We start from the raw sequence: 24,062 nt of genomic DNA, 5'->3' as shown, positions 1-24,062 counted from the left end.
GACGGTTTTAGAATTATGAAGAAGACTGGAGATATGGTGTGTATTTAAAGCGAATTAGACATTAAATAAGTAACGACAGCTTTTTTAGGGGTCAAATAGAAGTTTAATCAAATTGAAATTCCAGAATTTTAATGATAGATTTAGCTTCCCTAGATATTAGGCAAAAATCACGGTTTAGAGTTCTAGATGGACGGAACTAGTTCAATGCTCAACGGATAGAATTTTCTAGCAATTTGACAAGTATAGGACTTCTGCTCATGATTGAATTATTAATCTTTCTAATTGTGCATAGTATAGAAAACATACTTGATCTTTCATATGAACCCATACTGATGAACCAGGTTCTTCATATAGAACTCTCTTGAACATGCTTCAAATGCCATAATAGAGAAAATGTTGTAAACGATCAGTGAGTCACATATACACATGTCACAGGAGTATACTAATTAAAGTATGAAACTGAGTAAGAATTAATCTAGATATTTACACAAGGTTAGAATTCCTAGCCAATTTTATTTTTCATTTTTTTGTGCATTCTGAGCTGGATCTATTAGGTGATCTTAATCATCCCTAATTCCAAACTGTTCCTCTCAAATTTTTCTCTACTCAGTGCTTTAGTGAAGATGTCAGCAATTTGCTTATCAGTAGCACAAAATTCTATGGAGATCAAACCTTTCTCATAGTTGTCTCTTAAGAAATGGTGCCTAACATCTATGTGCTTAGTCCTCTTATGATAAACAGGGTTCTTTGTCATACTTATAGCACTAGTGTTATCACAGAATATAGGAATGCAACCAACTTCAATGCCAAAGTTTACTAGCTGCTGGTTGATCCATAGCAATTGAGCACAACAAGAGGCAGCAACAACATACTCAGCTTCAGCAGTAGATAAGGCCACCGAATTTTGCTTTTTAGTAGCTCATGACACTAGACATGAACCAAGGAAGTGTGCCATACCTAAGGTGCTCTTCCTATCCACTAGGAAACCTACATAATCAACATCAACATATCCTACTAGATTGAAATTACTACCTTTGGGGTACCAAAGACACAGATCAGTGGTGCCTATTAGATATCTTAGTATCCTCTTGACAATAGTCAAGTGAGACTCTTTTGGATTTGCCTGAAAACGAGCACAAAGCCCTACACTAAAAACAATGTCAGGTCTACTGGCAGTAAGATACAAGAGTGAACCAATCATACCCCTATACAACTTTTGATCAACTGATGAACCAGGTTCATCAATGTCTAATTTAGTGGCAGTTGCAATGGGTATGTCTATTTCTTTTGATTCTTCCATTTTAAACTTTTTGATAAGCTCTTTAGCATACTTCTGCTGATGGATCATGGTTCCATTAGGACTTTGTTTGATCTGCAAGCCTAAGAAGAAGTTAAGCTCACCCATCATACTCATTTCAAACTCACTCCCCATTAATTTTGCAAAGTCCTTACTTAGCTTATCAGTGGTGGCCCCAAAGATTATGTCATCAACATATATTTGTACCACAAGGAGATCCTTACCTTTTTCCCTTAAGAATAAGGTACTGTCAATTTTACCTCTTTTGTAACCATGCTCCAGTAGGAATTTGGACAGTCGTTCATACCATGCTCTTGGGGCCTGCTTGAGTCCATAGAGAGCCTTGTCTAACTTGTACACATGCTCAGGACATTCTTTGCTCTCAAACCCTGGAGGTTGTTTTACAAACACTTCTTCTTTTAGGTAGCCATTCAGGAAGGCACTTTTGACATCCATCTGATGAAGAGTGAATTCCTTGTGTGCTGCAAAGGCTATGAGGTGTCTGATTGCCTCTAGTTTTGCAACTGGAGAAAAAGTCACATCATAATCTATGCCTTCTTCTTGACTGTAACCTTGGACCACCAGTCTTGCCTTGTTTCTTGTAACTGTTCCATCTTCATCAAGTTTGTTTCTGAAGACCCATTTTGTACCAATAACTTATCTGTCCTTGGGTCTTGGAACTAGATGCCAAACTTGACTTCTCTCAAATTGATTGAGTTCATCTTGCATTGCATTTACCCAATCTGCATCCTGCAAAGCCTCAACAACATTTTTAGGTTCAATAAGAGATAAAAAGGCATCAAAAGTACATAGATTCTTTAATTGTGATCTAGTTTTGACTCCAGATGTTGGATCAATGATAATGTTCTCAATAGGATGAGAACTTTGATACTTGTGAGGTTTTACAACCAACGGATTTCTACTAGATGTTTCTCTCATGTTCTGTTGCTGAGGAACAGGGTTATGAACAGGTTCTTTTAGGGGATTTATTTCAATTCATCTTTGATCAGTTCCCCCTGTCAAGTTGCCCTGGATGGAAGAACCTGTTCCATCACATGTTCCTTCTTTTGGTGCCACTTTGACTTGTGCTGAGGCTTTAGTCAAATCCTTTACCAATCCAATAGCTTCATCTTCATGTTCCTGTCTCTCAAAAAGAATGTTAGTTTCATCAAATACTACATGTACACTTTCTTCTACACACAAAGTTCTTTTATTGAACACTTTATATGCTTTGCTATGTGAAGAATATCCCAAGAATACTCCCTCATCACTTCTGGGATCAAACTTACCTAGGGAGTCTTTTCCATTATTGTGCACAAAGCACTTGCATCCAAATGCCCTAAGATGGGATATATTTGATTTTCTCCCTTTAAGTAACTCATAGGGAGTCTTCTCTACAAGAGGTCTAGTCATGCATCTATTGATAATGTAACATGCAGTGTTTACAGCCTCTGCCCAGAAGCTATGGGGCAGTTTACTAGAAAGAAGCATAGTCCTAGCCATGTCTTCAAGAGTCCTGTTCTTTCTTTCAACTACTCCATTTTGTTGAGGGTTCCTGGGGGCAGAGAAGTTATGAACTATACCATTTTCATCACAAAATTCAGCAAACTTAGCATTTTCAAATTCAGTTCCATGATCAGACCTAATTGATGCAAGTTGATATTCTAATTGTTTCTGAGTTTTTTTAACAAAGGTAGTGAACATGTCAAATGCTTCATCTTTAGATGTTAGAAATAGTACCCAGGTAAATCTAGAATAATCATCAACAAGTACCATTACATATTTATTTCCTCCTCTGCTCATGGTTCTCATTGGACCACGGAGATCTATATGGACCAGTTCCAACGACTTGGTTATGCTTACCATTTTATTGCTTTTGAAAGATGATCTTACCTGCTTCCCTCTTGCACAGGCCTCACAAACTTTGTCTTCTTTGAACTTGATGTTGAGTAACCCTATCACCAAGTCCTTAGAAACCAATTTGTTTAGCTGATTTAGACTGACATGACTAAGTCTTTTGTGCTACAAGAGGGGATCATTATCCAGCACACTTAGGCAGGTTAGTTCATTTTCTGAGAGAGTAGACAAATCTACAATGTAAATATTGTTAACTCTTTTTCCCTGCAAAATAATCTTGTTAGTGGTAAGGTTAATCACAAAGCATTTAGTAGAGGTGAATGCTACAAGGTTACCTCTGTCACATAGTTGTGACACACTGATCAGGCTGTATTTCAAGCCATCTATCAAGTAGACATTCTCAATGGAGTGAGAGTCTGTCTTACCTACCTTTCCAACCCCAATGATCTCACCTTTCTTCCCATTTCCAAAGGAGACATTGCCTCCCCTTAAGTCCTCAAGTGAAAGGAACTAGTTCTTGCTTCCAGTCATATGTTTTGAGCAACTACTATCCATGTACTATATTTGGCTTCTTCCCTCCACTTGGACCTGCAAAAAGAAATCAGGGGTCAGTCTTAGGAACCCAAACTAGTTTGGGTCCCTTTCTATAGGCAAAGGGATAAATCAGATTCCTTCTAGCCTACCCACGCAGCTTATTTTTGTCTTGAACAAAAGTTTTGTTCTTTTGACTGGTCTTTTCTTTTACATTACATTCATTTTTGTAATAGCCAGTCTTGTCATAGTGTGTGCAAATTTTGTTCTCAGGAAGAGTGAGGTACTTGCTTTTAGGATCCCACTTAGGTGCTTGAGTCTCATAACCAAGTCCTCTTTTGTTGCTACTGTGATGTTCTTGTAGCCAGGAGAGTGCATCAGAAGCCTTGTTCCATTTGCAAGTTCTGTCTAGTTCATGTTTTACCTTCCCTAGATCTTCTTTTAATACTCTTATCTACTTATCCTTCATTTTTCCTAAGTTTTCTTCTAGGATGAGATGTGTGTGATCAACTTTCTTCTTTCCTATTCCTAGTTTCAGTTTTAAGTTCTCAGACCTAAGTTCTAGGACACTAGTGTCAAGTTCAAGAACCTGGTTCTTCAACTCAGTATTTTTACTTTCACTCTCATTAGCCCTAGACTCTAGATTTTTGCACTTGGCTTTTAGGATCATACATTCCCTAGACAACTCTTCCTTCTCATTGTTAATTATCTCAGACTCATCAATGAAGTCTAGCAGTAGCTCAGACAACCTTTCTTTAGACAAGAATTTAATCTTGTCTTTGAGATGAAGAATACTTACCTCTTGTTCATCATTTGATTCTCCGATGGCCATAAGTGTTTGTTTATCTCCCGCTTCATCTTCTGAGTCCTCATCTGATGTTTCTCCGCAAGCAGCAACCATAGCCTTTGTTGATCCTTTGTTCCTTTTTGGTTGAACCTGTTCCTTCTTCTTGTTCCTTCGTTCAACCATTTCCTTCTTCCACTCAATTTCCCATTGAGGGCAATTCTTGATCATGTGATCAGTCTTACCACACTTGTAGCAACCCTCATTGGTCTGTTTCTCAGGAGCCCTTGGTTTGTTGAAGGTTGTACCTCTTGAAGAACCATTTCCTCTCATCAGGTACTTTTTAAAATCTCTTGTGATCATAGTCATTTCATCATCCTCCAGATATGAACCTTCAGCAATTCTGAGAGCCAGACTTCTTTCCTTCTTTGGTGCATCCATTTTCATGGTTTGCCTTCTCAATTCATAGGCAGTAAGGTTTCCAATTAGTTCATCCAGCTTGAGGGTAGCAATGTTCTTTGATTCCTGAATAGCAGTGATTTTGCTTTCCCAAGAGACTGCCAGAACCCTTGTCAAAATCTTCTTAATTTTGTCTTCTTCAAGAATAATCCTTCCAAGAGACTTAAGTTTATTTGTCAGTGTGGTGAACCTTGTATACATCTCTTGGATGGTTTCTCCTTCCTTCATGGTGAAATTCTCATACTGAGAATACAGCAATGTTCCTCTGGACCTCTTCACTTGAGGTGTTCCTTCATGAGCCACTTGCAAAGTGTCCCAGATTTCCTTAGCAGTGGTACAACTTTGAATTCTACTGTACTCATCTGGACCTAGTCCACACACAAGCCATTTCTTGGCCTTGGCATTCTTCTCCCACTTCTTCAGGTCTTCAGCAGTGCAGTCAGCTCTTGTCTTTGGCACATCCACTCCTTCAGCATTCTTCTTAGTAGTTGCTAGAGGACCATCAGTGACTATGTCCTAGAGTTCATAGTCTTCTCCTATGATGTGATCCCTCATCCCGTTCTTCCACCAAGAATAGTACTGACCATTGAAAAGTGGAGGCCTAGTAGTGGATTGCCCTTCCCAGTTCCCAGGTGGTGCACTCATGTTGATCTTTTCCTAAGGTGTTAGCCTCTTCAAGAATAACCTGCTCTGATACCAATTGATGTTCTAAACGTCAATACTACACAAGAGGGGGGGATGATTTGTGTGGTACCTAATTTTTGCTCTAGAAGAACCTGGTTCTTCTAGGTGTTCTAACTACTACTGTTTGCAGAATAAAAAGTACATAAAATAACGAACACAGAGATTTTTACGTGGAAAACACCTGGCTCAAAAGGTGAAAAAACCATGACCTACTACTCAGTAGGATTTTTCCAAACTTCCACTAAAATCACTGAGCCAAAACAACATTTATAAAAACTCTTTATAAACCTAAGGATTAACTCTAATCCCTTGTAGCATACAGCCTCAACTGTTGCGACAACTTCAAGTTAGCTTATAACTTGAACACTCAAAGTACCTAATACAATTGCTTCTATGAAAGCTGAAAGGTACAACTTTAAACCACCTACTACAATTGAACTAGAATAAGAAAAAATACAATGGAACTGGTTCTTCTATCTCGTTCAAGTAGTTTCAGGAGTGCACACTCAAATCTCACATAAATTTCTTGCAAAATCGCCTTGCTCTTTTGCTTTCAATTTAGTTTAACTTCTGCATTTGTGCAATACTTGTAAAAGAGAACAATCACTGTCATTTAATAGGTTAGAAATCAGAGTTTGATTGGGACTCAATTTCTGATCTTCTATCGTAGTTGAGTCCTAGAAGATATCAAACTCTAACACTCTCTTTATCCGGATTATGTTCTCTTCATATAAGGAGACTTTCTCCCCTTATCCAATATGCAACCTTTGATCAGATTAGGAGATATTTCTGCTTGAATAGTAGGACTTTTCTCCTTCACGTGCATCTCACATGTGTAGGTTGATCATGACAGTGCTTCACAAGATGGACCTGGTCCATAACTGAGTTCATTTGTCATTCTTCAAAACTTCACCTATTCTTGGGCCAACAACAAGCTTCAATTCTAGTCTCTTTGCGGTAGCCTCAGTCACGAAATTATGAGTTGCTCCAGTATCCACCATTGCACGAGCAAGCTTGTTGTTGATGGTGAGATCCACGTACTGATTGCTAGTCTCGGTAGGTTGGATAGCTTACTTTGTTATAGCACCACATAATCCGATCATACCCAACTATGTGGTTCCTGAACTCTCTCTTTGCGCCTGCTCCTTTCATTCACGGACTATGGCACTAAGGCTCTTTAGGTCGGGACAATTCCTGAAGCCGTGCGGCCCTCCGCATATGTAACATCCCTTCTTCTCGGCATAGCCCTGACGACCACTCGACTTTTTGGGATCTTGAGTCTTGGAGTATTGTTGTTGTATCTCCTTGCCTTTGCCATGGTCTCCCCCACCTTTGACATTGTTAACTTTTGATTCCTTGACATTGCCTTTGTCGTGCTTGTCATGCCTGAAATCCATCAATGATTCGGCCTCCACTATGGCTTGGTCTATATCAGTGACTTGTAGACATTGCAACTCCTACTTAGCCCAATTTTGCAACTCGTCCATGAAGTGGAACAACAAGTCATCATTGGCCAGGTTGGGGATTTGAAGCATAAGGGTAGTGAACTCCTTGACATAGTTACGCATGCTTCCTGTTTACTTCAATTCCCTAAACTTGCGCCTTGCCTCGTACAAGACATTATTTGGAAAGAACTGTCGCTTGAACTCCGCTTTGAACTGATCCCATGTGCTAATAGTACATAGAACTTTATCCACGTCGGCCATCTTCCTTCTCCACCATAGCATGGAAGTCTCTAAGAGGTACAATACCGCAGTGTTGATCTTGGCCTCGTCGTCCCTCACTTTGCCGTGCTTGTATTAGTTCTCCAAGTGCCAAAGGAAGTTTTCCACTTCTTGTGCATCACAAACACCTTTGAACACCGGGGGTTTGGGAGCCTCAATCTTGGCCTCCCTCGTCACCACAACATTGCTGGTTGCCTTGGTCACACCAGCATTGACATGCTCCTCGAGTGACTCTATCTTTGCCTTCATAGCATCAATAGTACTCAAACCCTCCATGAGTCTGCACTCTAAAGCAGTGATGGTTTGCCTTAGTTCCATCTCAGTCTGTGTACGTCCCTTCAAGTTATTTCGAATACTCTTAATCTCTTCAAGAGTGTGCCCTTCAAGAATGCTAAGGATGCCTTCCATTTTCCCCAAGTGTTGGCCAAAGATCTCCACGGCGTCCATCCCCGCGTTCATCTTCATCACCAGTCTTTACCGGGCGAGACATCCTCTGGAAGGACCTCCACTTCATCCCCGCTCGCCTCAGTGGAAGACTGTTCTTGGGATGTAAACCCTTCGTTTGACACAACCTTATGTGGCACCTACTGGCTCTTGTTGGTGGCATTCCTCTTTTTGCTACGAGCTGCACTTGCCAGCAACATCCTGGATGACGTTGGCTTGGGTGTTGGCAGGGTTAATTTCTCCGTCGTTCGCCATTCCCTTAGTTGAAACCTTCGCTTTGATACCACGTTGTCACATCCTTAGTTGTTAACTAAGTACATGTGCGGCACTTGACAACTCGCTCACGATCTTGCACAACTTGCTCACGTTCTTACTATGCCAAGTCAGCCTTACTACACTCAAGATCGCTAAGAGAATGGAAGAAAGAACACAAGAGAATTGTTAAAGGAAGTTTTGTATTTGAGAGAACTTGAATTGTTTGCTTGGTGAATTACAAATGAATGGCCCCCTTTATATACTAGTCTCCTAGGGGCTAGTGTGTAAATATTAATTATTACACAAGTCCTTAATATTTACAAGATAAGGGCTTTCTCTAGAATTCTCTACAAGTCTAGAAGATTCCAAAGACTTTCCTAGCAAATCCATAAGGATCTAGGTTCTTCCTAAGGAAATGTCCATACTTCTCTAGAATCTTCTCACAGATGTTAGCCTTGTTCTTATATAAGCTTCCACATGACATTAATATATGCCAGATGACGCCTATGTGACATGATGACGTGGCGGGTCATCACATTTTGATGTAAAATTTACCGAAATCGATTGTGAAATGCATGAATTATAGTAATAAAGTTTTGTAAAACAAGAATAAATATAACAGTAGCCTCAAAAAGGGCTATTAGAGAAAATTAGCCTTAGGGGTTCGAGTTGATGAACTAACCCAACTTCTCAAAGAACCTTCGAGACTCGAGAGGACCCTCTAAACTAGCCAAAAGGGTATGGTCCCAAATAGAAAGTAGAAACCGCCCTCTCTTCAAAATCACAGACAGAAAAGCAAGAAAAAAGAAACTCGCAAAATACTACTATCACAAACAGCCAAACATTTGATTCCCGGTTTCACACACACATACACACAGCGAAAAAGCGCCCTAAAATCTCCTTACATTTTCCTCTTCCGTCAAACGATGGCGAATAATTTCGGTATCAACCAACCGTCGTCGTCGACGACGGCAGCGGCGGCGTCACCATCGCCGTCGTCGTCTGCCGCGGATTCGTATATCGGAAGTTTCATTAGTCTGACATCCAAGTCTGAGATTCGTTACGAAGGAGTGCTTTACTATCTTAATCCTCAAGACTCTTCCCTTGGCTTGAAGAACGGTATTAGAATTTAACAACGCGTTTGTCTCTTGTCACATTTCTTATTAAATTATCCTCCTTAAAATTATTAGTAATGAATGAATTTTCTGGTGATTTATTACTTATATTTATATTTATGTGCACATTATTATATCTGACTATTTTGTTGTTAATAGAAAACTGGAAATGAATTATCGCTTAGTTTGGAAAAGTATCTTAATGTACATGTGGTTTATTTTCAGAAACTGGACAAGATATTGAATCGGAAAATTGAGCAGGTCAAGGGCCATTTGTATAGACTTTGATCAGTTGTAATTGACATGTGACACCTTAAATATCTAGAACACGTGCGCAGGGTCGGAAGAGGGACAACTTATGACCAGGTTATATTTTGCAGTAGAATTTTTGTAGGCTAAGAATCTAGGGAAGCAGGCCAGCAAATTATCTAAAAACAGAGAATCGAAGCATTAGTTTTGGGAATACGAGCACAGAGTTGGGCTGATAGTAACTCGCTGAAGAGAGTGAGAGAGGGAGAGTTCTAATTGACTGTGTACTTCTTGCTTGGAATGGGAGTGGAGCTCAAGTGCTCCACGTCTAGGTTTGGTTCCATGAATGATAGTGGAAGGATAAATATAGAGAAACAACTGATTTGCTTCTCCTAGACGGATTATTAGTTGTGTACTTTTTGAATGTTTAGTATGGAATGGAAATAACAGTGAAATTTATCATTTTATTTTGGAAGTTCTTCCTATGCTTTATCCACCTGATAAACATAATGTCGATAGGGAGAGCTTGAGTAAGGATGGTGGAGCTGAGAAATTGGAATTTAGGCTTAGGTTTTTGATTAAGAAAGTGAAAGATAAAAAGAGAATGAATGAACACTTAGTATCATAGTTTGGATATTTGGTATTGTTGGAAGCCTGTAAGGGAAGTAAAAAGAGGAATATGTCCTTTTCATTCAATTTGGAGGCTCCTTCTCATCCAAACAAACATTGTTTAAGCAATCTGTTGGAAAGTTTGTGAGATCTTGAAGGACGACTCGAGGTGAAATTGAGAAGTTGGAAATTAAATTAGGGCTTTGATTGAGACACTGCAGAAACAATGAGAAGGTTTGAATACCTTGTAGCTCCAAATGTTTCCCATAGAACTTATTATGATACATGGATTGCCTACAAATGATGCTTTGATTGCGAGGGGCGTGTTTGCTATTATGACTACTGCCATTGAAAAGTTAGCTGGAATGGCTTGTTAGTTCAGATGGTCAAACTGCCATTTCTGCTAAATATCTTAAGTATTACAGTTTTCAGTGTTGTCAAATCACAAATGTGAAAGGCTCAAAGATGCCTCAAGGTCTTTTGAGGACGTAAACGCAAAGCGCTGTTAAAGCTCATTTCTTTAGTGAAAAGCTGTGCTGATGAAAATATATGTGTCTGTTATATATAAAATGCAAGAAGAAATACTACTAATACAAAAAGTGATTATATGGACAAAGGAATTGAAGAAGCTGCAATTGAGTGAGTTATATGAAGTAAGAACAATGTCAATTGACTTCAAGACCTATTTAAAATTCTGTTTTAGAATTTAGGAGTAGTGCTTTAGATTAAATTTCTATTTTCCTACGGGCCACCTTTTGCCTGGTAATAGTTAGAGCAAACAGTGTCCATTCTAAGTGTCTAACTTTAGACCATTGGTTAGTTTGGTGAGGTTGGCAAAATAATGCTTCTAAATTATCTTTTGATTGATTCTTTCAATAATATGGTTTGGCCCATTTATATGTCACACTTTCCTCATGGGATAAGTTCAAATGTTTTGACACACTTGTGCAACCAATAACTGGTTATACACAATTGGGTTTAATCCTCCAAATTTCTAATCCAGTTTGATATCTTTCTATGAAAATATCAATTCCAGAATTCAGATAAACCTGAGAATGTTTTTTCTGTTGTTAGAAAATGTACTATATACAATGTATAAATATTTTTTTTGTGTTACCATTACTGAAGTCTAACCATGCATCGTTGAGTTGACTTGAATAAATGGGGTAAATGGAGAAGCGTCTCCCTTCACCCTTGTGTGAATCACTAGTTTTCCTTGATGGAGTAAAGTTTAGTTTTTCATTGCGCTGATTTGTTGCATTTCTTTGTAAATCATTAGTTTCACAAGAACTTGTGCCTTACAATTGTGATTCCCTAGATAGAGGATTAAATGAGAATTTTAGAAGGGGATGCTGGCTGCATGTTTATGATTATTTCCATGTCGGAACTCTCAGCAATTATTGAAAAAAAAAAACTTCTGTTGACCCATGTTCTATTTGCAGTGAGATCATATGGAACTGAGGGGCGTAAGAGAGACGGTCCACAGGTTCCTCCAAATGATAGAGTTTATGACTACATTTTGTTTCGTGGGAGTGACATTAAGGTACGTGGATATATTTTGATTGATATAGAAAGCTTGGTTTTACTTTTGGTAAAGAGACTCAACACAGTTGGTTAATGTGATGCTACTTCTTTTGATCATATATACTTATCCCCAAATACCTATGCCTAAATTTCTTAATTTCTTATTTTTATATACTAGCACCGACTATCTTCTGGACCTTGTTAGCTCTCTGATCCTAGCTTGGTTTTTTTTTTTGGGGGGGGGTTGGGGGTGTCTCAGCACACCAACGGTCATCTCACTTTGTATCTTTTTTTTCTTATGCATCTTCTTGATGCCTTTTTAATGATAACAGCATCTGAAATTAACTAAACTTGCATGCTGTTAATATCATTACTCGATGAGAAACCAATTATACGTTCTGACAGGGAGCTATTGTGCCATGTAATGTTGCCTATGTCTCTTATGAATTCACTTCGTTTGATCTAACTAATTAGACTAGTGAGCATATATTCAAAATATTTATATAATATTTTAATATATTTTGGGAATGGTATGTTCTGCTGATACCAGACAACCTAAAGGGGATTTTGTGCAGAACTTTTGTGCACGCATATGTGTATATAGGTTGATATATATTGATTAATCAAGTCAATGGATAAAGTTGCACCAAGACGCTACCAAAAGAACATGTTTGCATACAACATTAGTCTTACAAAAAAACTGATCCAACTATCTATACAAAAAGGGATCTTTCTTTACAAGTAAAATATAAATTAAACATGAAGAAACTCCTAAGAGAGGCTTTTCACTTCTTCCAAATAATCTTCTGGTCTTCCTCCGAATCTTTCAACATAGACAATGGTCCGGGTTTGAAAATTGGAACATCTCCTAGTTAAGAGATCCTGTAGCTAGGCTCCGATTGGTCTTTGGCTTTTTATTTTTTATTTTGTTTGACGGATCTGTGATGTGGCCACATTGGGTATACTACAACAACTGCTTCGATACCAAGTTAGTTGGGGTCGACTATGTTAATCCTCACTGTCTATGTCGTTCCATATGGATTTGGTCTGTGGCTTTGCTCATATTTGCCGGTCCCAGGCCTAAATAGACTAAGAAGGGTTGCGGTAGGTTGACAACCAGCATAAAACTAGTCAATTACGTTGCTGCCATGTTTCATATACTTACCCAACTTTTTTATTTATTTAAAAGAATCAGGTAAAGTAACGTTTCATTAGAAAGCTTCCAGAAGATGGAACTGAGTATACTTGGCAACTTCCTAATTGTGTATGATTGGAAAAAAGATGTTTTTCCCTTTGTTAAAATAACTCTAGTTTTATGTTACCTTCTCAAAAAAAAAAAAAAAACTGTCAGCTGCTAAAAGTGGTGGTGGTTGGGGGGTGGGGGGTATAAATGAAAGGAAGTTATATACAAGAAGTCTACCTAGCTTGCAAAAGCCTCTCTGTCATATTTCCATTGTGTGATTATCTCTTTGAAGCATTTGGAGTGATTTTATTGCTTCAATTTCTTTGTAGATTTTGTTGTTCACTAATATCTTTGTGGTAACGGGTTTCTTTTTTCGGCAGAACATCATCATTTCCTCTCTTAGCCATTGCATGTTGATTTCTAAGAAAAATATCTTCTCTTTCAGGATTTGCAAGTAAAGTCCTCTCCACCTCCTCAAGTGGAAGAATCATTGGATAACGATCCTGCAATTATTCAGGTGCTTAATCTCCATGTTAATTTCAAGAGATGACACCTTAAAGTTTCTATTGGTAAAATTTGCATGGAAATTATTCTGATTTATTTACCCCGAAAAAAAAACTGATAGTAGTGCTAGAGTTTATATTTATTCCAAGTCTTTTATTCCTGCAGTCACGCTGTGCTGGAGTCCATCCAAGCTCTTCAAGACCAGTTTCGCTGAATGGTGGATCTTTGACAGAATATGGCACTTACAAGGAACCTGCTTCCTTGAATAGTGTGCCACCTTCACATCAATCAGTAAACCATTTTGAACAAGGCAGTTCTGAGGCAACTCAATCCAACTTCGGTTCTTATACAACGCCAACTTATGGACAAAGACACAGTGAACCCGCAAGCAGTCACCATGCTCCACAGCATTCTCTTCTACCTGCTGTTTCACATCCAATGATGCAGGATTTGCTGCAGGCGTATCCACTCCAGGGCCCTGAACCTTTCACATCAACTGTTCTATCAAAATCCGTAGCTCCAGTGCCTTTGGTTACCACTGCAAATTCTTTATCTTTAACTAGTAGACATAGTCTTGCACCCCAACAACTTCCCATGGCTCCTAGTACTAACATTATATCTCCCTTATTAAATGTATCATCTTTGTCTTCTTATGCGTATGCTCCTTCTGCATTTGCCCAATCTGGTCAAAATGTGGGTTCTTATGCGTATGCTCCTTTGGTATTTCCTCAATCTGGTCAAAGTGTGGGTAACTCTGGTGCTCCAATCCTTGCTAGAATAGGTTCCAACACTTCACCCTTATATCCTGTATCCCCAGTTGTAGATTCCTCATCAGGTGTCTTTCCACAGCAACCCCCTAGACTGCTAACTCCCGATCAGTTATCTCTACCCAGATTATCTGGGCAATTATATTCAGATCAGAAGGACCTTGGTGCTCTGAGCTCGGAACCTTTGAATCCCTCATCACTTGCTACTCCAGCAGTCCAAGCGCCATTGTTGCCATTGCCACCTGCTGCGAAGAAGGTTATTTAACTCTTCCTTTTTTATGAGTGGCTTGTTGATGTTTTTCCTGTAGTTATTATTGCCTATGATATAGAACTATCTGCTGCCCTTATGTAGTTCAATCGCCTTATCAATATTAAAGTGGTTGAATCATTGTGAAATTGATTCTGTTTATTATTCTTTTAATTGTTTCGACAAATGACTTCTTTACCATGTAGATCAGCTGCCTGCTCTCGTATCTTCTTTATTTGGGGTATGGTCCGTCTTGACATCTAAGAAATGTGTGATATTCTTGATGGTTTGATTCTATCGTTGTTTCTTCCTTAGCCTTAAAATTCTAAGGTCACATTCATTTCCTCTATTGATTTATACATAGTTTGCTGCATGTTTCTGACGGTAAGTCCAATTGGATGACATGCCATGGCACAATAATGCCTTTGCTATAGACTTGTAACCATAAGTGGGCATACATTTATTTTGGCTCTTATTTGGAAAAAGAAAAAATCTAGAGTTAGAACTTAGTAATAATAAGGAAAATTTTGAGAATGTTGGATTGACAGTGCAGAGACGGTAGATAGAATACTCTTGTAAGAGGTCTGTGGCCCTACAGAAGCAGTTATTATGGATTTAAGACGCAAAAGCTAATCTCTATGCATCTTTTGGACTTTATGGCCGGAAAAAAGCAAGTGATGCTTTGAAGGACAAAGAAGACGTATCTCTAGAATTAAGAACAAATGTCTACATAATTTGTATTTCTGGTGTAAGAGCAGTATTTTGGAGAATGTAGATCAATATTTGGACTTTATTGGGATGCTTGGAAAGTTATTGTAACTGGCTATTCTGGAGCCTTCTTTCATGTACTTTTGTGTACCATCTTAGTACTTATTTAAGAAACCTTTACCTTATCCAAAAAAAAAAAAAAAAGACGCAAAAGCTAATACCTCTTTCCACTCTTCGAAGTATAAGGTGTGCCCATAGAGTGTAGAGCATGTGGTGGGTATGAGTAGGTTAGGACTTAGGATGAAAGTTAGTAATTTGAGGTAGGATGACATATTAAGGCCTCTCACAGAGGGGAGGGTGGAAGGGATGTATTTTCAGAGTATGAGAGTTAAGAGAGAAACAATGGCAGAATAGCACCATAGGGTCTTGTGAAAATTAACTCTGCATTTTAGGTTTTACCACTGCATATTCAAGCTGAAAATCTGGAATTTACAAGGATGAAGAAAGAGATTTGGGCCAAAGGAGCCAAAGAGATGGAACAAAGGGCTCGGGTGGTGGGGTGATGCAAGATCAAGAAGACCTAGAATCCAAGAAATTCAAGAAGTCCAAGAATCTTAAGATTAGGATTTCTTCTTCGTATAGATTAGGATTTCTTATTTCCTCTTTTAGTAGGATTATATTTGTAGTTCTTGTCAAACTAGGATTGTTAGTTGGTATTTCCATTTCTTTTAGAACCCCTTCTCCTATTTTAGTTAGAATAGGCTTTTCTTAACCTTATTTTTATTCTAGTTCAATTAGAATTAGTGTTCCTTAATCTCATCAATTTTACTTATTGTAAGACCTATTTAAAAGGCTCAATATGCTAAAAAGACATTGGTGATTAGTTTTTCTAAGCTCTTGCTTCAAAACCGTGATTTATCTTTTATTTCTTTCTTGATTAGTTTTTCTAAGCTCTTGCTTCAAAAACGTGATTTATCTTTTATTTCATTCTTCTTCCTTTATTCAACGCTTCTTGCAATCTTGCGGGATTGAAAAACGGGTGCGTAAGGTTCTGTTCATCTTACATTCTTCTCACGTGAGTTTGAAGAACGCTTTCGCTAGTTTTGTGAAAAACTTTAGCGAGGTGCTTTTGTTTTTCCCTTTTCTTTGTGCTTGAGAGGGGTGCAAAACCTTGAAAGTACATCATGGAGAGGGTTTATGAACAATGATTTGTCTAAGAAGCTAATTATTTAAACGAGAAGTATTAGCTATGGTAACCACTTCTACGTTCCTTGGGCACCTCAAGATGAGAATTGCATTAAAATAGCTGCTGTAACAATCGTCGTATTGAGAAGTGTAGGGACTTCAAGATCCATATCATTTCCGAAAGAGTTGCAAAACAAATGATGCTTCCTTAACAATGCAAATTACCTTTGCTTTGGAAGTTTCTTTGCTTTATATGGGAAAACCTTCTGGTTCTGCTTTATACCATTTTATGTTTCTGGAAGCAATTTCATGGACATCTAGCTTCTGACAATTTTTTATTTTTATTTTTTGTTAAACTGTTGCAGTTGCAATCATCTTCTGAGTTTACTGAAGAATTCGATTTTGTTGGAATGAACGAGAAGTTTAATAAGGATGAAGTATGGGGTTATCTTGGAAAAGCAAAACAAACAGCTAAAACAATGGACAGTGAAGACATTGGCAATGAAAACAAGGGGAATGAAGATGGTCATGGCTTGGATTGTAATGCTGATCCCAAAGTAGGTGTCACGTTTAGCATGTATAATTGAATTATCCACACGCTATTTTGTACCGTATTCCTCTTTACCAGCTCTTGAGTCGTGTTACGTATATTATGATCACCATAAGCATTTAAGTTTGACCATTTAATTCTTGTTCTGTTCTCTGTGCAGCCTGCCTATAATAAGGATGACTTCTTTGATAATATATCTCGTAACACAGTTGCTCGTGGAGGTAGGAATGGGCAGAATCGTTTCTCTCAGAGGATGAGGCAGGATACTGAGGTTTGTCTCCCCCTCAAATAATTTTACTGGATTTTGACCAAATATTACAAACTACTGGTGGTAACTGAGTAGTTACTCCTTTTTTGTTTTTCTCCCAGACTTTCGGTAACCATCAACAAAGGCCTTATCCTGGATATGGTGGCTATGGGCCTGGACATGGTGGGCACCGTGGTGGCTATGGTTGGGGAAGGGGGTATAATAACTATGGCAGTAGGGGCCGTGGAGGGTACATGAGGATGTAACATATTCACAGGAGTCTTGCCGGTGTCTGCTTATTTCATTTTCTGCAGTACTCGAACAAATGTCAGAGAAAATCTCCTGCTAGTTTAATGACATTTGCTGAGGAGTTCAATACCAAACTGCCAATTACTACAGATACAGGTGTATTAGGAATTGTTTTTCATAGCTGGCTCATGTTATTTTTGGTCCAGTGAGTCAGTTTTCTCTGTAGGCTTCTTTATGCAACTATTTCTATGGTATGGGTTCCGTGGGAATTTGAGTTTTTTGATCAGTTCACTGGGTTCTGTTACGTAATTTACGCAACTTTTGCTCAAGGTGGATTGAGAGTCGTCATACTCCCAAACTGTAGTTTCTTTAGCTCAAATCGGACTGGGGAAGTAAACTTGTCATCTTATCATTTTCTTCGGTTTAAAAATCATATTCTAACTTAAACTTGTCTAGACCAAAATATCCTTTTAGTGACGTTTTCTAATGAAGGTGCACTAGGTTAATATATCGCTTTAATTTCTCTTGCATTGCTCTCTCTGTAGCTATCATTATACTTTTGCTAGTGCTCATTTTGTGCGTATATGGACCTCTTGGCAAAATGATGGTGGGGGAATGCTTTGGCTGCACACCTATATATAGGTTTTATTCTTATCACAGTGTTCGGAATTGTTCTGTAATTAGGTTGAAAGTTTATTATGGTTCTTTTTGTTGGAAAGTTTGGGAGAGGGTGGTGGAAGGGAGGGTCAGGAGGTGGTGTCTATATCAGAAAACCAGTTCGGTTTCATGCCGTACCGTCCAACTACGAAAGCTATCCACCTTATCAGGAGGCTGGTGGAACAATATAGGGATAGGAAGAGGGATTTGTACATGCTATTTATTGACCTAGAGTTGTATGACAAGGTTTCTAGGGACATTCTTTGGAGATGCTTGGAGGTGAAAGGTGTGCTGGTAGCTCACATTAAAACAATAAAGGATATGTACGATGGAGCTAAGACTCGGGTTAGAGTGGGAGGTGACTCAAAGCTTTTTCCGATGGTTATGGGGTTACACCAAGGATTTGCGCTCGGCCTGTTCTTATTTTCCCTGGCAATGGACGTCCTAACACACCATATTCAAGGGGAGGTGTCATGGTGTAGGTTCGTTGATGATATAGTTCTGATCGATGAGACGCGAGGTGGCGTTAATGAGAGACTGGACGTACGGAGGCAGGCCCTAGAGTCCAAATATTTCAAGTTGAGTAGGACTAAGATGGAATACCTGGAGCGTAAGTTCAGCGGCATGACGGGGGAAGCGGATGTGGAAGTCAGGTTCGACTCACAAGTCATCACAAAGAGAGAAAGTTTCAAGTACCTAGGGTCAATTATCCAGGGAGATAGGAAGATCAACGAGGATGTCACACACTGTATTGGGGGTGGGATGGATGAAAATGGAGGTTAGCGTCTGGAGTCATGTGTGTCAAGAATGTGCCAACGAAACTTAACGGTAAGTTCTATCGAGCGGTGGTTAGACCGGCCATGTTGTATGGGGCTAAGTGTTGGCAAGTAAAAAATGCACATATCTAGAAGATGAAAGTAACCGAAATGAGGATGTTGAGGTGGATGTGCAGGCACACGAGGAAGGATATTAGGAATGAAGATATTTGGAGAGGGTGGACGTTGCTCTCATGGACGACAAGATGCGGGAAGCGAGACTTAGATGGTTCAAGCACATGAGGAGGAGAAGCCCAGGTCCCCGGTTAGGAGGTGTGAGCGGTTGGCTTTGGCAGGTACGAGAAGAGGTAGAGGGCGGCCTAAGAAGTAATGGGGCGAGGTGATCAGGTAAGACATGACGCAACTTCAGATTTTCGAGGACATGACTCTTGATAGGAAGGTGTGGATGTCGAGCATTAGGGTTGCAGGTTAGGGGGTCGTCGAGCGTTTTCCCTCTTTGTACCTGCTAGTCTGATAGAGTTTTATCTAGGATTGCTAGCGGCTTTTGTTGTGTGCACACTATTTCTCCTGTTTTGCATAGTATGGAGTTATTGTCCTTCCACTTATTTGCCGACTCTTTCGATGTTGATTATTATGCTTTTGGTTTCTTTTGTGTTATGGATTTATTTGTCTTGTTCTTTTCTGATATTATTGTCTCAAGGGTCTTCCGGAATGTTACGCCCCACAATATTACGATGATGTTAGGCCTCGCAGTATTAGATTACGACGATGTTGCACCCTGTAGTATTGTACGTTGAATTTATCGTACGGTAATTGACATCAGTCCAAGGAAAAGATTATTTGGAGATTATAATGATTATGCTATTTTATAACAAGCAATAAGTATGTGTCATAAAGGATAAAGGGTACACGAATTAAAGAAAACGAGTTTCGTTGAAAGTGACCAATTTGAGATAAAATACGGGTCGAGCGATAATACCCGATAATTATGAACTAGTACCATGCAAGGTACCATATGACCACGGTAGTATAATGTATAAAGTATATTAAAAATGAGTAGTATTTTTAGGTAATTTGAGATAATTCTTAATTATACGAGTAATTGGTTAATTACCGGATAACGGGACATTACCTAATTAATTAATGAATTATGAGATAAGCCTAACACCCCTCCCCCCAAGAAATGTAACGTGGCAGCATTTGCTAGCCTAGAAAATGACTCTTTAATCTTCTTGAATAGGTGGCTATCTAGGATTTATTTGGAATTAATAAGTAAAGACTTATGATAAGTCTTATTTCATTTTTCAATTTGGACAAAAGAAGCCCAATGTTCTTAACAAGAATGATTATCATTCTTCCTAGTTTAAAGCATTTCTTTGTTCAAAGAATGGACCCTTAACTTTAAATGAACATTCACCACAATAATGGCCTTTAGCTCTTTTTCTACAAGAAGATTAATAATCAAGGAGAACCGACAAGATTTTAGTTACTCCAGAGTTCTTAAGTTCTGATGCATTCCAAAGTTCTTTCCTATTTGTAAGCAAGCTTCTAAATAACGAGTCCAACAACAACAATTCATTTTGCCTTTCAAGAACAGAAGTTATTCAATCCACAAAGACTTCCAACGAATTCTTGCAACAACACAATTCCAATGAGAATTGTTAGAATCGTAGCAATGTAAAAATTTTACGATTCTAAAGATGTACGGTGCAATCTTCTCCAAGAATATTATACGGAACTTTCCCTACTCCAGGTATGTTAAGGCATCCCTTCTTTCTTTGGCATGATCCATACGATGCAAACGAAATGAACAAATGCACAATTTCCATAAATGGCACTATTCATAGAAATGCTAGAGATGCTTATGTTCTTGATTCTCCATGTGTCTTATTATTCTATCGTCTGTTCATGGGTCTCAGAAAAATATGTATTGATAAAGTTTATCCGAAAGGCATATTGGGTTTTATGGCATTCCGAGAAAATCTTATTAACGTATTTGTTATGCATTTCATGCATTTATACATGTACATTGACCCATGACTAAGACGACGTTATATACGCGTATATATGTATATGGGATATGGGAAAAGGTTACAGCGTTATATACGCACCACCACCTGTTCAGCTAGTATACGTTGATGATTTGCCCACAGTGGCCGAGATGATATGATGGGATGCCCTCAGAGGCTTGATGATGTTATGAACACATGTACCTATGCATGACATGACATTCATACGCATATGCATGACACTATAAGTATTTCATGATTTACAGAGTTATCCAGACTTATAGGTTGAGTTATTTACTCTATATTTCTTCCATGTCTGTTATGTACTTATTTATGTGCCTTACATACTCGGTATATTATTCGTACTGACGTCCATTTTTACCTGGGGACGCTGCGTTTCATGCCCGCAGGTCCCGATAGACAGGTTGAGAGCCCTCCAAGTAGGCTATCAGCTCAACGGAAGATGTTGATGCACTCCATTTGCTTCGGAGTTGCTTGATTGGTTAGTATGATTTAGATGTGTATTATTTGGTATGGAGGGGCTCTGTCCCGACCTTTATGAAAATTATATATTCTTAGAGGCTTGTAGACAGATGTCATGTACGTAAAAGATGTAATGGCCTTGTCGGCCCATGATCAATACACGAGTGGCTATTTTGGTCTTATAGGCCCGTACTTCATATGTATAAGTTTGTATTCCCTCATGCTTTACTCCGATTCATTTACCTATAATAGAATGACATGAAAGATACGTTACGTTGGTGCTCGGTTGAGTAAGGTACCGAATACCCGTCGCGGCCCATCGGTTTGGATCATGACAAAAGTGGTATCAGAGCAGTTCTGTCCTAGGGAGTCTACAAGCCGTGTCTAGTAGATTCTTGTTTATGGGTGTGTCGTGCACCACACTTATATGCAGGAGACTACAGGGTATTTAGGACTGTCACTCTTTCTTCTTACTCTAGATCGTGTGGTAGAGTTCACTTATAAGAATTCAAATTACGAACTTCTATTTTATTCGTAATAATACGATGCCTATGTTCAGAAAGATGATCACTAAGAGATATAGCTGTGGAAGTGTTGAATTAGAGGAATTTGATTTTGTATCTTGCTTATGATGAGTAAATGCGAGGTCTTCAACAGATCATGCATGTACTAAAAGGTGCATGGTTCTTGATAAGAAGATTTTAGGAAAGAATACTTATCCACTCTTGCGGTAAAAAGGAATAACGGAATAGGAAGTTAGATACAAGCTGCAGCAAGTAAAAGAAGCAAGGTGAAGAAGGGTACAAGGTACCCAATTAATAAAGATTATCATTATTTACCATTCAGGAAAGGAGATATAAGCATTTTGAATTACCTTCAACAGGAATAGATGTACGTACAATCGGCCGCACCTATCTCAGTCATGCCCTATGGGAGCTAACGAATATGGTTTAAGAGAAGGACAGGATAGTAGAATCTGGATGGGGTTAGATTAATCCAAAATAAGGAATGGATGGTTTGCGTTAGTTGATATTTCCGAAGGATATTACAAAGGTCTAATAGATCTCCTTGTGAGATACCCAGGTGGTGCACTCTAGAATATTACAATTAGATGAGAATACTAGCGTGATCAAAAAAATTCCGAAGATAGGCATTGAAAGCTTGGAAGGGATAAATATTACCTTAGTGTGACTCTCGTCCCTAGTAGAGCGAGGGGGTTGAGCAACCCCAAAAGCCGATGAATGAGCAAGGAGAGCTAAAAGCGAAAGAATATCTTGTTGAAAGTTTTAGAATAAAGTGATAGACAGAAATGTTAGCAGGAAATAAGAAGAGAGCTAATGAAGTATTAAGAGTAAGATGTGATACCTGAATGCTAACGATAGGTCAAAAAGATGACAGTATTACAGAATCTATAGTTAAATGAAGAAAGAGACGAGGGGTGATGGGCTTTAAGACAACAAAAGAATATAGGCCATACAGTCATGTCCTCATTTCAAGAAATAAGTTCGTGACTCTAACGTGATTAACAGAAGGGAATGTTAGACCCCAGAGTAATGGAAATCAATATGGACTCGTGAACAAGATAAACTAAACATGAATTAGGAACTGAGTGATTTGATAATAGTCAGCATCATGAGAATTTTAGATTGCATTTCGGCAATAATAGAATGGACAACAGAAGAAGATCCATGACGAATTCAGAGGATGGTCATTTAGGAAAACGCTTCCCTAAAGCAAGCAATGTGAGAAAAGTTAAGCTTAAGGGACTATATGTGCCACTTACACTAAGTGCCACCATTGCGAGTGAGGAATTTTGTTATCCTTGGTACATAAGGATTACCACAAGGCGAGTAAGGGTCATTGATGATGCGAAAAGACGCCAAAGATGGAGAGGAAAAACATCTATAGGCATGTCGTCGTAACTCCAAGTCTTAGTACTCCCCTAAAGGGGGGAATATGGAATGGTAAAGGAAGAGTGTGATAAAAATGAGAAAGGAATGAGATTGTACTTATCCAAATCCTATAGATATGCTATGATTCCAAAACGTTATGTAAGCACGACATCAGAATAAGGAAGTAAGGGTTCCTGCCCGGAAGGTTATTAATAAATAAGGAACCAGTGCTAGAGGTAAGTTAGACAAGGGAAATAACCTAAGAGAGATTACATGAAATATGGATATGAGAATGGGTCGATGAGTAGTTAGTAGTTGATTCAGGAAGAGCCTAGTCATGGATAGACAAGGAGTTATAGACAAATCACCAGATCATGCAAGATAAATGTAGTAAATCCCAACATGGAGAATTCAGCCTCACAGTAATGTCATTATAATACTTGAGATATATTCAAATAGGAGTCGGGGTAGTTAAAGGTACCGTATGAGTGTTATGGGGATAAAAGAAAGTACCACTAGGAAGGCAGTCAAAATACCAGTTCAGAAGCAACCTTAAAAGCACAAGGGCACTGAGGTAGGCAACTACAGATGATTATAGGCAATGAAGCACATCAAAAGGTCCGTAATAAGCTCACAACTTTACGAGAGTCAACGGTTCTCCCTAAGTATACGACGAAAGACTAGCTGATGAGATAAGGAAGAAGGCTTCAACCTAAGCACAACGACCTAAAGAGGAAATGGCCGTGTGACAACAGTCTCACAACAACATTATAAGCACTCCAAAGGAAAGTGGCACCTACCTGATTAATGAACGAGAAGTAAAATTTAAAAGTAATATTCGAGATCATATGAGTTGCACGAAAACTCTGGCATACGTGGGAACTAAGATAAGCTAAGGATGCACGCAACAAGGGGGCAAAAAGATCAGGAAAAGTAATAGCTTACGTTAAAGAAAGCTAAGAAAGAACAAAAGGAATTATTCAATCAATGATCTCGAGTTGGTGACGTCATGAAAACACTTAAAAGTTTGGAGTTCTATACCTGCAACATATACAGCCGTAGAAGATTCTGGT

At 38.8% G+C, this 24,062-nt stretch overlaps 1 protein-coding gene across 1 annotated transcript; it reads left to right on the top strand.

Moving 5' to 3' along the window:
- The first annotated feature begins 8,797 nt into the window (after positions 1 to 8,797).
- LOC107759307 (decapping 5-like protein) lies at positions 8,798 to 17,619 on the top strand. The gene is made up of 7 exons (XM_016577193.2): positions 8,798 to 9,154; positions 11,451 to 11,551; positions 13,161 to 13,232; positions 13,385 to 14,242; positions 16,492 to 16,683; positions 16,837 to 16,947; positions 17,046 to 17,619. The coding sequence occupies exons 1-7, from the start codon at positions 8,962 to 8,964 to the stop codon at positions 17,187 to 17,189; spliced, it is 1,671 nt and encodes a 556-aa protein (XP_016432679.1). The 5' UTR covers positions 8,798 to 8,961; the 3' UTR covers positions 17,190 to 17,619.
- Positions 17,620 to 24,062: the final 6,443 nt, after the last annotated feature.

Source organism: Nicotiana tabacum, chromosome 1, assembly GCF_000715075.1.
Source record: "Nicotiana tabacum cultivar K326 chromosome 1, ASM71507v2, whole genome shotgun sequence".
Classification (NCBI taxonomy): domain Eukaryota; kingdom Viridiplantae; phylum Streptophyta; class Magnoliopsida; order Solanales; family Solanaceae; genus Nicotiana; species Nicotiana tabacum.
Note: the sequence above shows the minus strand (reverse complement) of the source record. Positions and strands in the feature narration are given on the sequence as shown.